Source organism: Macaca mulatta, chromosome 16, assembly GCF_049350105.2.
Source record: "Macaca mulatta isolate MMU2019108-1 chromosome 16, T2T-MMU8v2.0, whole genome shotgun sequence".
In the NCBI taxonomy this organism is placed as follows: Eukaryota; Metazoa; Chordata; class Mammalia; order Primates; family Cercopithecidae; genus Macaca; species Macaca mulatta.
The window spans coordinates 8,890,665-8,905,993 of NC_133421.1; the positions used below are offsets into that span (position 1 = coordinate 8,890,665).

Below are 15,329 nucleotides of genomic sequence, written 5' to 3' on the forward strand. Positions count from 1 at the left end.
GCCTCCCCTCACCCCCGCTTTCCCTCCTAGGAGCCGCGCTGACCCCCCACCCCGGGGCTCTGGACTCGGCTCCCGCCCTCCTCTGACTCCCCGGACCTCCCCCTCCCGCCCGCCCTCGGGATCGACTAGATCCCTCCCCCTCCCCGAGGATTCCGGCTGGATCCCTGCCCCTGCACCAAGGATCCTGCGCTCCCGGGCCCCGGGCCCCTGGGGATTGCCGTGGACTCCTCCTCCAGCACCCGATCCTTAGGATCCTCCGCCTGGACCGCCTTCTGGTCCCTCGAAGCCGGCCCACGGAACCAGTGGATCCTCAGTCTAGTCCTGTCCCGTTGTCCCCTCCTTTCTCTGTCGTCCCTACTGCGGGGTTCCCTGTTCTCGGGCTCCCCCTGATCCCATCCCCTAGCTCTCCTTTTCCCGGGGATCGACTGGATCCCGGCCCCGCCCCCCGGGGCTGGGGCGATCCCCCTCCCCCGCCGGGTGAGGCGCTGCGGGCGGGGGCTGGGCCTGCGGGGCCGCGGGGGCTCAGAGGCCGCCGCCCCCTCCCGAAGGCCGTTCGCCCCCCACTCGGAGCCCTGGATGGAGGCACCACGGCCCCAGGGCTGAGCCAGGTAGGACCTAAGCCGGGCCGGTGGAGGGGGCTGCGTGGCGGTCCACTGGGGTCTCCCTCTCCCCATCTCCCTCCCTGCGCCTGGTTTCCCTCAGCCTGCTCTGTCTGCGTGTCTCCGCCTAGGGATGCTCTCGCCGTGTCTCTGCGTCTTGGTCTCTTTGTCTCTGCCTCTCTCCAGTCCATGAATGATCCTTTGAATGGGCCCACAGACCCCGTGTGTTCCCATCTCCCCCTCCCCCTCCTTCTCCCCTTCCCGGCCAAGCCATTTTCACCACTGCAGGAAGGGGGGGCCTGCGGCCTGAGCCCCCGTCCCTCAACTCTCCCCGGCTGGGGGAGTCAGGCCTGGGCAGGAATGGAGAGAGAAGGCAGAGGGATGGGGAGAAGGAGGAGGGAGCAAGATGTGGCAGACAGAGATGGGGAGAGAAAATGGGGGAGACAGAGATGGGGAAAAACAGGAGAGAGAGACAGAAGGCTTGAGGGGGAAATTTGGGGAAGGTATTTGGAGGAGAGAGAAAGAAATGAGAAACACCAAGGAGAGAGATACAGAAGAGAAAGATGTAAAACGACCGAGGGTGAGAGACTGAAGGCAAGAGCTGGAGCAAGCTGGAAGAGGCCCAGGAAAGATGCTCCCAGGGAGCACTACGGAGAGGAGAGAGATGGGGGGGCCTCCAGTGGGAGGGAAGGAGGGAGCGGAGCTGGCTGGTGGGAGGAGGCCAGGGGCCCAGAGTACCTTCAGGAGGAGAGGGTGACTGAGGCAGATCTTGTTGTGGGGAGGGGGAGGGGGCAGCAAGGCCATGGTAACTGGCCCAGTCTGACACAGGAAAAGGAGATCCTGGGGGAATCAGCCCTGAGCCACCTCCAGGTGATGGGGGAATAGGAGCCTTAGAGAAGCTGAAAGGCAGGGGGCATGACTGGGTGTGTGTGGTAAGGATTCCTGTGTCCTCATCTCTGGAATAAATTGACACCTGCAGAGAGCCACCCGCGGGCTGGCGCCTGGCTCTGAAAACCCCGCGTCAGCAAACAGCTCTGGCGGCTGGTGGGGGGACGGGACGGAGGGGGGGTCTTGCCGAAATGACCTGGGTGTCTGCCCCTCCGGTCTGATCTTTTCCCTTGGCTGGCCCCTGCTGCCCTGAGCACCGAGGCATCAGAGCAGCAACTGTGGGGGGGGAGGGGGCGGGCAAGGGGAAGGGTAAGTGAATGAATGGGTTGGGATGGGAAGAGAAGAAAGCTAAGGGTTGCCCCCAGGACATGGGTCACAATGGCTTGCAAAGATGAAGAGGTGGTGGGGTCCAAGGTTGCTTGAAATTGCTGGAGGGGGCAGTCAGTAGGCTCCTGTGATGTCTTCTGGAGCCCACCTCAGCACCGCCTCTCCCCAGCCAGAGGCCTGGTCACTAATGCTAGGCTCTGATTGGCCAACAGGCAGGGCTTTTAGCGTTCTTAGTGCCCCCAATCTCCCCTTCCTCTCAACATATGTACTTCTTCCTCTATGCTAAGGTTGGGGGGAACTCTTGCATTCTGACTTATGCCTCTGCCCTCCCCTTCATGCCCTGAATGGACCCCCAAACCAAGCCAGCCCCTTCCAGTCTTCCTCCAGACCCCCCCTCCAGGGTTAAAGCTGCAGCCCGTTGCCGAGGTAACATTGCGGGGCAGCATCCCGTCACCCGGCAACCGGCTGCAGGATCACGCATCTGTCCCTGGATTTGCCCCTCCAGCGTCCCCTCCCTACTCTAACCCCAGTCTCAAGGTACCCCAACTTCTGAGGGAGGAAATGGAGAGAGTCTGGGGAGAGAGGGATCCTGGGCAGCACAAATCCTTAACGAATGGTGTGTTGAAATGGGGATAAGGTGCTGGGTTTGTGCAGTCCCAAGAAAGGCCTGAGTCTGGCCTGGGGTGGGGGTTCAGCACCATGAAATTACAGCTCAGGAGTAATTAACACGTATAAACAAACCTGCCACTTCCTGCTAATTAATGACTTGGTATTTTTATTTTCTCTTCCTTGTCTACCTCATTCCCTCCCAGGGAGGTGGGATCTGGGACTCCTGAGTCCCTGAGAAGAGCCTGCCTGGGAGGGATACATCAGCTGGAAGGGTGCATGCTGGGTCTGGGGAGCTGACCCGCCTCTCCTCTGGCTGGGCCCTGGACTTGAACCACATCTGGGCCCCACCCCCAGCCTTGGCGCCTGCTGAGGGGAGAAGGGCTGCTGGGTGGGAGTGGGGAGGTGTCAGGGGGCCTGTGGGTGGGAGAAGGGGGCAACTTGGTCTGAATTCCAGGTCACTAACCACTTCTCTCTTCTGTTTCCCCGTTCCTTTCTGTCTGCCCCATCCAATTTCCCTTCCCCTCGGCCACCTCTGTTTCTGTCTGTCCGTCTGTGTCTGTCTGTCTGTGTCTGTCTGTCTCCTGCCGCCCTGCCCTTCTCGCTCCACCTCCCGCAGGTCGGGCCTGCCTTCACCTTCTCCCACCTCCTTCCCCTTCCCCACCCCGTGCCCCCTCCATGGAGAGGAACAGACCCCTTCTCTGTCCAGTCTAACCCAGGTCCCTCCCCACCCCCCTCCTCCCTCCTTTCCCCCACCCCCTCCTCCCTCCTGGGGCGAGGGGGGCCTCCCTCCCTCTCCCCCCCCTTCTCTCTCTCTCCGAGGGGGGGGTCCCGGGGAGGGAGGGGGGGTCCCCCGATCAGCATGTGGCTCCTGGCGCTGTGTCTGGTGGGGCTGGCGGGGGCTCAACGGGGGGGAGGGGGTCCCGGCGGCGGCGGCGCCCCGGGCGGCCCCGGCCTGGGCCTCGGCAGCCTCGGGGAGGAGCGCTTCCCGGTGGTGAACACGGCCTACGGGCGAGTGCGCGGTGTGCGGCGCGAGCTCAACAACGAGATCCTGGGCCCCGTCGTGCAGTTCTTGGGCGTGCCCTACGCCACACCGCCCCTGGGCGCCCGCCGCTTCCAGCCGCCTGAGGCGCCCGCCTCGTGGCCCGGCGTGCGCAACGCCACCACCCTGCCGCCCGCCTGCCCGCAGAACCTGCACGGGGCGCTGCCCGCCATCATGCTGCCTGTGTGGTTCACCGACAACTTGGAGGCGGCCGCCACCTACGTGCAGAACCAGAGCGAGGACTGCCTGTACCTCAACCTCTACGTGCCCACCGAGGACGGTAAGGGCGCGGGCACAAAGCCGGGCACCCCGTGGACACGGCCCACAAACGCACATGCAGACCCTCAGGCACTGGCACCGCTCTCGGGCTCAGAGCTGGGCCTTTGTGGGGGCAGTGAGGGACGGAGTGTCCCTGCAGCCTCTACGTGCCCCCTGAGGATTGTAAGGGTGCCTCCAGGCAGTCCCAGGCACACACCCTGCAGACAGCTGCCCCATAAGACCCACAGGGGGTCATGGTAGGGATAGCAGGCACTGGTCTAGGCTCACCCACTCTCTCCCCAAAGAGGCACAGTCTGCCAGCTAATCTCAACCTGGACACGGAGGGGGAATCAGGTGATCCACCCTCTGCTCAGACACCCACTCCAACCTTGCCCCACCTCCCGCTGCCAGACCTGAGCTTGCTCCTGGCAGAATACCCAGGTTAGCTACATCTGTACTTCAGGACGACGCAGGCTCTGCCTCTCCCCCTGGCCAGCGAGGGCTGCCTTCCACCTATCACATCATGTCCAGAGCCCCTTGCCTGAGCTGAGCGCCTTGGCAGTGGTACCGATGTCCTTCTCTTCTCCCTTGAGCCCTGTACTCCCCTGAAGGATCAGGGAAGCTCCTTGTCGAGGGCCCCTCCGCTCACAGCACAGCCCACCCATCTTCCCTGGGGCTCTCAAACTTCTGTTCTTAATGAACTCTTGTTCACTACAGGACTGCTCATAGCCCCTGGCACACTCCCTCTGTGCAGCTCTCCACCCTCCATGCTCAGCACTCCAAGACTAATCAGAACACCTTCCGCAGTCTGAACAGGGTGCAATAGGTGGATTCCAGCCATCACAGCAGACCAGCTTCACAAACACCGCTCCGCCCCCCTGCCCCATGGCTCTTCTGACACCCATCTCACTGCTCCAAAACATGGCAGCATCTGCATAGAGACCATCCGCTGCCACCACGCTTCCCACAGGCCATGTTTCCAGCAACCTTACACATAGGCCTGGTACCCAGGAGCCCCTAATGTACCCTGTACACACCCAGCACCTCCACGGCACGTGCTCAAGTCCCGAAACAGACTGCAGATCCCAGCTACTCCACACTTAAATCATCACCCAACCAACTTATACACTGACCTTGTGCTCCAGCACCCCACAGTCACAATTCCCAATACTTTCATATCACACACACCCCCAGCACATCTCTGAAACTGCGTACCGTGTCACCCACACACACCCGTGCTCCTCAGCATCCCTGGATACAGATCATGTGCCTTAAGAACATCCACATGTACACCTTATACCCCAGTAACCCTGCACGCCTGGGCTGTGTATTCAGCAGGCCCCTCACACCATAGTCCCCAACACCCCCAACACTCCTCAATCATTGTTTACCCCACTCCTACCTAGGGATCATCCGCACCCGACCTCAGGTGGTGAAAACATATCCGGCAACCCTGCATCCTACTCACTGAACAAGTACTCCAACACCATGCCCCCTGCACCCACAATCCGCTCCTGCCAAGCACGGAACATCTCATGCACCTCCACCCACCCATGTCTGTCCCAATACCTCCCAAATGGACCATTCACCCTGTATCCCCCATCCTAGCCATACCCATCTCCGTATAAACCACTGCTCCCAACAACCCATACACACAATGCACAGAGCGTCATCTACTCTAATCCTATTCGAATTTGAAGCACCCTAGTTCCCCATAAGCCATTTATCCCAGTACATGCCCCACCTGCCCCCCAGTACAACACCCTCCACAGGAGAGCCGTGCACGCCACACTCCCCTGCCATCCCAGCGCCTGCCCCATTGTGAGTCCTTCACCTCAGCACCTCCACGTGGGCTGCCCATCCCAGCACTCCCCACTCTCACACAGGCTCTGCACACCCCAGAGCCCCCTCATGGGTGCTGTCTCGTCACCCCCCATGTGAAACATCCACCCTGAACTTGCCACCAATGGACTGTCCACCCCAACACCTCTACACAGTTGTCCGCCCCTGCCTCCACACCACCCTTGCCCACACCTTCTGTATTTTTAGCCACTGCTTATTGCAGACCTGCTTGGGGCCTGACACATTCAGGTGATCTCACTGAATCTTCACACCAGCTCTGGGAGGAAGAGGTTGACTCAGGCGCGCTCACACACGCGCTTCATAGACTCATGTGCACACATGCCCTGCTGACTTGGTCCCCACCCCATCCTCTCACAAAGAAGAGGTCCTGTTCCCAGCGGGTCCCCATGGGGCGATGACTGCCACTTAGGAGACGCCTTCCAGAGCTTGCCTTGGCCTTGACCCATCCTCGACTTTGACCCATGTACCAGTCCCTGTGTCACAGAGGAAAAACCAGTCAGCCTTGGGGAACCCCCAGGCCTCTGGGCTCCAGCTCGCCCCTGACCAATCCCGTAATCTGGAGGAAGCCCTGACACTGGGTGAACCTGGTGCTCCCGGTACCTGCTGGCACCTGTGTGCCAGGCTGGCTCAGGGCACTGTGTTTCTAGTTCCCTGTTTGTGGACTGAACCACCCACTCGGCCGTTGGGGAAGGGGGTGCTTTTTGGCAGTGGAGCAGGGGCAGGGGAGGCGGTGGCTGGTGGCCCTGGTAGGAAAGTCACCATTTTGCGGGGAGGAGAGGAAGCCTGGGTGAGGGACGAGGTTGTGGGGAGTGCGGAGGGTTGAGCTGGAGCGGAGGGCAAGACCTGATGACCCCCTTCCCTGCTTTGCCCATACTGGGGACTGGGGTGAGAAGCCAGGCCTGTGAGTACGGATAGATGAGAAGTACTGGCGGTGAGGCTGGGTAGCGGGCAGGCAGCCCCAGCTGACCTTCCCATAGCCCCACAGTGGGGAGCGGAAGGCTTCTGGGGCTGAGCTGTGGGGCAGGCTGCCCCCCAACCCTGTCCTGCCCGCTGCCCTGCAGAGTGGTCCAGAGGGAAGCAGTCTTTTCTGCTGCAGTCTCTCCTCCCTACAGCCTTGTGGGGGCAGGCAGGTGCTTCGCTGGCCCTGAACGGGGCCTTCTGAGAGGTGGCCTGGGTGGCAAGCTGGCCTTGGTCTCCCAGCGGCTCTGGGTGGGCTTCCTCTCCCCTCCCACCCCACCTCTAACACTGTTTCGTTTCCAGCCATTAGCAAACACATCGACAAGCCAAAACCTTTCCAGCCAAGTGGATATGTCTTAAGACAGGCCTCAGCCCACTCAGGCACCCCACCCCCCCAAAACCAGCCTTTTCTTTGGGGCATGACTTTTTCCGGGGAGGGGAACAAAATTGGGTTGTAGAAACGTTTTTCTCTTTTCTTGGTTTCTTTTTCTTGCAAACAAATTTTGCTTTTTTTGGCTTATTTTTTCTGCCTCCCCCACCCTCCCCTTTTCTGCTTTCTCTCCTCCCCTCCCCATCCACCACCTCCCCCCGACCCCCATCTTTCCCCACAAAATTGTCCTTTTTTCTCTGTTTTGTGTTCCCGGTCTTAGGTCCGCTCACAAAAAAACGTGACGAGGCGACGCTCAATCCGCCAGACACAGGTAGATTTAAAAATCCCGCTGCTGCATGTGGTTGCTTATAAGAGGAAGTTCATGGCCCTGCCCCTCACTAAATGTCCCCACAGCCCTCAAGGCCCCTCAGTCGTTCTCCCAACTAAAATGAAAAAGAAAAGAAAAATTTTTAATAATTGGAAAAAAGAATTACGAAAACTTCAAACGAAATTTGAACAATGTTGGACCCACTAGAAAACCTGCCAGAAAAGCTAAACATGGTGAAAATAAGCTGAAAAACAAAAAGAAATTGGAATGTCAGAAAAAAAAATTCAAAAGATTTGGATAAAATGTTTAGAATTTGAAAGAAATCTGGACGGTTTTGAAACTTGTGAAACGTAACATTTGAAAAAAACAATTTGAAATTGGAGCAAAACAACAGTTCAAAAAAAATTTAAAAGTTGGCAAATTGATGACACCATTGAAACATCAGAAGCCTGTTGCAATTTCCAAAAGCCTGTCAGACACAGAAAACGCAAACATTTGAAGTGAATGAAAGAATTTGACAATTTTTGAAAGCAGGGCCCAATATCTTGAAGTTTCACCACAAAATTTTGAAAAAAAAAAATGCAAAGAATTTTTTTCTTTTTTTCTTTTTTTCCAAAATGGATCTTTTTGTTTTTTCTTTTCTTGTTGAATCTGCCCCGAGAGCTTCTTGCTTTTTGGTTGTTTTTTTTTTTTCTTTCTTTCTTTCTTCTTTCTTGATCCTGTTTTTGTTGTTGGTTTTGAATTCTTGTTGCCCCAGCCCCTCTTCCTGCTCCTTCCCTTTCTGACCCCTCCTCCCCCCACACTGGGAGAGGGGTGGGGTGAGGATGGGAGAACTGAGGACAATTAGGACAGGACCTTGGAAGGAAGGAGATTCCAGCCTGAAAGTGCTGGGAGGTCACTTGTGGTTCAGGAGCAAAGGCGAGGACAGGATTTGGGGAGAACACAGCGAGGGTGCTGCCCACCTGGGAGCTCTGGTGGAAGCAGTCAGGAGCATGGGGGCTGCAGAGGGGGTCTTAGGGATGGGAGGCAGGAAGCTGTCTGTGAGGTCAAGGAGAATGTCTTAGTGACCTGCAGGCTGACCTTCTGGCAGGAGGGATGTTTCTAGCAGGATGAGGGAAGTGGGCAGAGGCGCTGGGACCAGCTGTGGAGGCCCAGGCCTGGCTTTGGTTTGCTGAGTGTCCAGGCTAGCAGGGAGGGCTGGTGTCAAGAACGAGGAGGACCTGTGGGCCGGGGTGACCCCAGCCCTAGCACTATGGCTGAATCATGGGGAGCCTCAGGGGCAGAGGAGGGTACTGTAGCCTCGGGGACCCTGGCAAGCACTCTCAGACTCCCACCTCCTCTGGAATTAGTCACCCTTCAGTCCAATCTGGAGCGACCCAAGTACCTGATCACATGTGGCAGTGATCAGGGGATCCTCTGGGGGTATGGCGGGAAGGAGTCCAGTGCAGAACCCAGGGCTCAGGCCAGTTTGGGGGTATCCAAGACTCAGCTGCACCCTGGCTTCATTAAGCAGGCTCTTCCTCCTCCTGCCACAGTAATTAGGCTGGGGGTTGCCATGGTGACTGGGGAGGTGACCTAGAAAGGAATTAGGGCGGGGAGGAGACCAAGCCCCAGGGACCCTGGGCCCGGCACCCCTCACCCACAGACCAGGGACCCTAGGCCTGACACCCCTCACCCACCGACCAGGGTACCATGTGGAGTGGAGGCCCAAGGCCTGAGTCAGAGGAGATGCCAGGACCCTCCCAGCAGCTCCAGCTCCAGTTCTAGCCTTGGGAGCTTGCTCGTCCCAGGGACAGGAAGGAGATGTCCTATGTGGGGGGGCGTTGGGGGTTCCCTGGATCCAGCAGATGCCCTAAGGAGGGCCACTGCCCACCCCCAGCCTCTATGGGGTTTCTTGGAAGGTCTGCATTGGAGAAGTGCCTCGGGGAAGGCTGGCAGAGGGTGGGGAGGGACCGTCTGCCAGGGCTAGCTGGGGAGGGAGGAGGGGAATCCGGTCTTGCCCCCCAGGGATGGGAGTGACATGTCCCCTGAGCTCCAGGCCAGTCCTCAGCAGGCCTGGGAGCCGGCGGTGCTGCTTCCGGTCTGACTGTGTCCTTGTCCCTGACCCCCTGGCCCGCCTGCCCACCCCCTCCCCACGCAGATATCCGTGACCCTGGGAAGAAGCCTGTGATGCTGTTTCTCCACGGCGGCTCCTACATGGAGGGGACCGGAAACATGTTCGATGGCTCAGTCCTGGCCGCCTACGGCAACGTCATTGTAGCCACGCTCAACTACCGTCTTGGGGTGCTCGGTGAGGGTGGGCAGCCAACTCCGGGGATCGGGGGAGTCTGGGAGGTGTGCCTGGTGGGCAGGGTTCGTCCACATCCAGTAGAATGGCTTCTGGGCTGGACTGAGCTGCCCAGAAAGAGGGCAGGGGCGCTGTGGCACCTCCAGGGAGCCCCTCTTCTTCTCTACTCCCAGGTTTTCTCAGCACCGGGGACCAGGCTGCAAAAGGCAACTATGGGCTCCTGGACCAGATCCAGGCCCTGCGCTGGCTCAGTGAAAACATTGCCCACTTTGGGGGCGACCCCGAGCGTATCACCATCTTTGGGTCTGGGGCAGGGGCCTCCTGCGTCAACCTTCTGATCCTCTCCCACCATTCAGAAGGTACCAGCAGTGTCCCAGCCTGTCCCACCCTTCCCGACCCTGCCAGCTCCCCCTTCTCCTTCAGGCTAGTCCTCACAACCTGGCCTGAGGTCTGCCTGTCCCACCAGGGCTGTTCCAGAAGGCCATCGCCCAGAGTGGCACCGCCATTTCCAGCTGGTCTGTCAACTACCAGCCGCTCAAGTACACGCGGCTGCTGGCAGCCAAGGTGGGCTGTGACCGAGAGGACAGCGCTGAAGCTGTGGAGTGTCTACGCCGGAAGCCCTCCCGGGAGCTGGTGGACCAGGACGTGCAGCCTGCCCGGTATGGGATGGGAGAGGGCTGGGTCCAGGCCTTCACTCTCCTTGCTGGTTCCAAGGAGGCTGAGGTGAGAAGTGCCTGTGGGCATCCCCTTTGGCAAGGAGAAATGGGCTTCAGGCGCCCAGTAGGTGGCCTCCTCTCTCAAGCCTTCCTTCAGTGGAGGTGCTCAGACAGAGCAGGTGAGCACAGGGTGCCGTGAAGTGCTTTGGGAAGACTTCGGAGAGGCCAGATCCCCCAAAGGACCCATTGGAGGATTTCAAGTAGGGAAGAAGGGTCTTGCAAGTAGAGGGAAGCATCTGTATGTGGGCTTAGCAGGCCACGGGCCAAGAGGAGGCCAGTGAGCAGGTGGTGAGACCCTGACCGCTTCTCCCCAGCTACCACATCGCTTTTGGGCCCGTGGTGGATGGCGACGTGGTCCCTGATGACCCTGAGATCCTCATGCAGCAGGGAGAATTCCTCAACTATGACATGCTCATCGGCGTCAACCAGGGAGAGGGCCTCAAGTTCGTGGAGGACTCTGCAGAGAGCGAGGACGGGGTGTCTGCCAGCGCCTTCGACTTCACTGTCTCCAACTTTGTGGACAACCTGTATGGCTACCCGGAAGGCAAGGATGTGCTTCGGGAGACCATCAAGTTTATGTACACAGACTGGGCCGACCGGGACAATGGCGAAATGCGCCGCAAAACCCTGCTGGCGCTCTTTACTGACCACCAATGGGTGGCACCAGCTGTGGCCACCGCCAAGCTGCACGCCGACTACCAGTCTCCTGTCTACTTTTACACCTTCTACCACCACTGCCAGGCGGAGGGCCGGCCTGAGTGGGCAGATGCGGCTCACGGGGATGAACTGCCCTATGTCTTTGGCGTGCCCATGGTGGGTGCCACCGACCTCTTCCCCTGCAACTTCTCCAAGAATGACGTCATGCTCAGTGCCGTGGTCATGACCTACTGGACCAACTTTGCCAAGACTGGGTGAGGGCCAGAGGGGCTGGGTGGGGCTGGGTGGGGCTTGGCGGGCCCTCCTTCCTTCACGTGGCCACCATTCCTCTGTTAAGGCACTCACTCTGGCCCGCTCTGTTGATCGAGTGAAAGCAACCCAGACACCTCTGTGCTAGGCACTGAGTTGAGTGTTGGAGACTCAGCAGTATCAGACAGAGAGGCCCCTGTTCTTTCTGGGGAGTAGGGGGCCCATTCGGTGGTTTTGGCTTGGCGTCCATCTCTCCCTCCTTGCCTGATCCCCCCTGCCCAACCTCCCTAGAGCTCTGCACCTCTGGCTGACTGCTCAGGTGTGTGTGTCTGAGTGTGTGCAAGAGTTTGTGTCTGTCTCTTCACTTCTCTCTCTGTCTCTCTCTGGAAATCCACTGACAGCTCTTCTCCCCTTCCCTCTGCTGCTCTCTTACGTCTGTTTACTTTTCGCTGTCTCCGGCTGCCGGCTGATTTCGGCCTCGCTGTGTCTCTGTCTCTGGCTGTCCCTCCCACGTCTTTGACCCTGTCTCTGTTTCATTCAGGCTCAGCTTCTGCTTCTCCGGGACTATCTCTGTGTCTGTCCCTGCCCCTCTGCCCGCATTGCTGGCTGTCTCTGGCTGGCTGGCTCCATCCCTATTTGTCTCTCTGGCGTTGTCTCCTGCAGTTTCTCTGTCTCTTCATCTCCATCTATGTCTCTCTGCCTCTGTGACTTTCTCTCTGGCTTTCTTGCTGTCCCCCTGTCTCTCTGCATCTCTGTCTGGCTCCCTTCCCACTGCCACCCACCCTCCTTCAGAGCCTTGCCCTCACTCCTCCTTTCCCTGCCCTCCTGTGCCCACAGGGACCCCAACCAGCCAGTGCCGCAGGATACCAAGTTCATTCACACTAAGCCCAATCGCTTCGAGGAGGTGGTATGGAGCAAATTCAACAGCAAGGAGAAGCAGTATCTGCACATAGGCCTGAAGCCACGTGTACGTGACAACTACCGCGCCAACAAGGTGGCCTTCTGGCTGGAGCTCGTGCCCCACCTGCACAACCTGCACACGGAGCTCTTCACCACCACCACGCGCCTGCCTCCCTACGCCACACGCTGGCCGCCTCGTCCCCCTGCTGGCGCCCCGGGCACACGTCGGCCCCCGCCGCCCGCCACCCTGCCTCCCGAGCCTGAGCCCGAGCCCGGCCCGAGGGCCTATGACCGCTTCCCCGGGGACTCGCGGGACTACTCCACGGAGTTGAGCGTCACCGTGGCCGTGGGTGCCTCCCTCCTCTTCCTCAACATCCTGGCCTTTGCTGCCCTCTACTACAAGCGGGACCGGCGGCAGGAGCTGCGGTGCAGGCGGCTTAGCCCACCTGGCGGCTCAGGCTCTGGCGTGCCCGGTGGGGGCCCCTTGCTCCCCGCTGCGGGCCGTGAGCTGCCACCAGAGGAGGAGCTGGTGTCACTGCAGCTGAAGCGGGGTGGTGGCGTCGGGGCGGACCCTGCAGAGGCTCTGCGCCCTGCCTGCCCGCCCGACTACACCCTGGCCCTGCGCCGGGCACCGGACGATGTGCCTCTATTGGCCCCCGGGGCCCTGACCCTGCTGCCCAGTGGCCTGGGGCCACCGCCACCCCCACCGCCCCCCTCCCTTCATCCCTTCGGGCCCTTCCCCCCGCCCCCTCCCACTGCTACCAGCCACAACAACACGCTACCCCACCCCCACTCCACCACTCGGGTATAGGGGGCGGCGTGGGGAGGCCCTCCTCCCCGGCCCTCCCTGGCCCCGCCACTCCGAAGGCAGGGAGGAGAACTTGGCAACTGGCTTTTCTCCTGTGGAGTCGTCACGCCATCCAGCAGCACTGAGGTGGACATGGGATTCCTCCCTGGGGTGCGTGTCTCTCCCATGCAGAGAAGCCCCGTCTCTTCTCTGGACCTGGGCCTTTGAACAACTGGGGGGCGTTTTCTCCCCTCCATTGGGACACCCGTCTTCGGGGTGTGGAATGTGGTATTTTCCCGCGTGGAGGTGTGCTTTCTCACAACGGGGTGTGTTTTCCCATGTGCAGGGTGAGGTTTTTTTTGCCGCCCTGGACACATGTTGGCCCCCTCAAAGAATTTCTGTGGGGATTTGTACCCCAGAATCCTGTTCCCTCATCCCTTCTCCCACCTCCTCCCCTCTCCCTCCCCCTGGAGACCCTGGAAGTGGTGTGTTCACAAACAGTGACCCTTGGCCACCAGACCACAGAGGATGGAGCCTGGGAAGCAGCGAGGAAATCACAGTCCCCTCGCCCCTGCCTCCCCTGCCCCCACCCCGGCAAAGCATGTTCCCCCCGCACCCGCCTTGGCACAAGTCAGATGAAGCACGTTCTGCCAGGGAGGCCCTCACCTTCCAGAGAGGACAGACACAGATTTCCTGCCGGGGGAGGGAGGAGTCCACGCATCCCGGTGTTGCCTGGAATCTTCTTTTCCCGTGGTCCAGGACGCATTTCTCTGAGTGGAAACATGTTCTTGCATGTGGCAGCTGGCCCCTCTCTTCCCAGCACTTCCCTGCCTCCCCCAGGCCTCAGGCCCAGCACTCAGTTTCCCCTCACATGGCAGGTGAGCACAGACTTCTAGTTGGCAGGAGCTGAGGAGGGTGAACAAACCTGGAGGAGGCCCAGCCCTTGCTCCCGAGCTGGGGGTAGGGGGCGTGGCAACGTACCGACCGCAGAGGCCATGCATGTTTGACCAAAGCCCTCACTGGGGTCCGAGGACAGCCTTTCCCTCAGGCCTCAGAGCGTTGCTCATCCGTGCCAAACTGTGTAGGTGGATTTGAGCGGAAAGACCCCCAAAATGTGCCAAGAATTTCCCAGTCCCAGGCAGGGCAGGGGAAACTAAGGGCAAGCAGGATACAGGGTGAGGGATGTGGCACGTGAGGGGGCTCCCGCCTGTGCCCCTTCTCCTCACCATGTCTCCCCTGCCCTGCCTCAGTTCCCCGTTCCCCTTCACCTCCGTCATTCTCTTTGAAGCTGTCCCCACCTCAGTGTCAGACCAGCCCTCTCCTCAGCTCACCACCCTTCTCTGACCCGTGCCCCCTCCTTGGCTGAAAGAAAGGAGTCTTGAAGGGTGGAGGGGAGGTAGCGGGGAGGAAGGTCTCACCGGACAGGTTGGGGAGAATGAGGTCAGCGGTGCTGAGGAACAGATGGAGGGGGCAGTGGGGATGGGGCTTGGGCAGACACCAGCAGGAAGAATTTGAAATGTGTGAGGTGACTCCCCAGAGGGCCTCTGGGAAAAGAATGATGTCTGGAAGGGCTTAAGGGACACAGTGGATGAGGGGAGAGTCCTCATCTGCTGGCATTTTGTGGGGTGTTAGTGCCAAACTTGAATAGGGGCTGGGGTGCTGTCTTCCACTGACACCCAAATCCAGAATCCCTGGTCTTGAGTCCCCAGAACTTTGCCTCCTGACTATCCCTTCTCCTCCTACCTCCATCCATGGAAAATTAGTTCTTTTCTGATCCTTTCCCCTGCCTGGTCTAGCTCCTCTCCAAACAGCCATGCCCTCCAAATGCTAGAGACCTGGGCCCTGAACCCTGTAGACAGATGCCCCCCAAATTGGGGCATGGGAGGGGGGCTGGGGGACCCCATGATTCAGCCACGGACTCCAATGCCCAGCTCCTCTCCCCAAAACAATCCCAACAATCCCTTATCCCTACCCCAACCCTTTGCGGCTCTGTACACATTTTTAAACCTGGCAAAAGATGAAGAGAATATTGTAAATATAAAAGTTTAACTGTTGGTTGTGCCTGCTCTGTTGTGGGGAGGGCAGTCTCTGAAGAAACAAGCCCTGGGGAAATGACGAGGGAGGAGGGGTCCTGACCCCCAGCCCTTCTTTTCAGTGACCAGCTCTGAGGTCTGAGAGGAAGGGGGAGTGGGTGCTGGGGTCTGGTTGCCACGGTAATATGTCTGGCAAATGAACGTCAGGACCCGTGTCTATGCCGAGACTGGAGCCTGGTGTGGTTCTGTAATGGAAGGACAAGGGCTGATGGGGGCAGATGTCAAACAGGCCGGAGGCCCAGTGGGCTGGTGTAGGCAGCTAACTCAGCAGAGGCATGTGAGGTGAGAGGTATGTTCTCTGCCAAGGCCTGGGCTCAGGCAAGAGGGTCAGCCACAGGTCCAGGACTCAGGGTAGTCCCTTGGCACACTGTAGGGGAGTGGCCTGGCACCATTGTGACCCGT

The 15,329-nt window shown here is 59.5% G+C and overlaps 1 protein-coding gene across 7 annotated transcripts; it reads left to right on the forward strand.

Moving 5' to 3' along the window:
• The first annotated feature begins 441 nt into the window (after positions 1–441).
• Positions 442–14,888, forward strand: NLGN2 (neuroligin 2). Of its 7 annotated transcripts, XM_015118450.3 has the most exons (8): positions 442–608; positions 3,040–3,742; positions 7,191–7,241; positions 9,379–9,528; positions 9,699–9,884; positions 9,992–10,184; positions 10,556–11,152; positions 11,985–14,888. In XM_015118450.3, exons 2-8 carry the CDS (start codon positions 3,283–3,285, stop codon positions 12,856–12,858), a joined length of 2,511 nt encoding a protein of 836 aa, XP_014973936.1. In that variant the 5' UTR covers positions 442–608; positions 3,040–3,282; the 3' UTR covers positions 12,859–14,888.
• Positions 14,889–15,329: the final 441 nt, after the last annotated feature.

Coding starts and splice junctions, on each gene's coding strand:
- NLGN2 (XM_015118450.3), top strand. CDS start 3,283: ATGTGGCTCCTGGCGCTGTGTCTGGTGGGGCTGGCGGGGGCTCAACGG. Junction 3,743..7,190: donor CTACGTGCCCACCGAGGACG/GTAAGGGCGCGG, acceptor TCCCGGTCTTAG/GTCCGCTCACAAAAAAACGT. Junction 9,885..9,991: donor CCTCTCCCACCATTCAGAAG/GTACCAGCAGTG, acceptor CTGTCCCACCAG/GGCTGTTCCAGAAGGCCATC.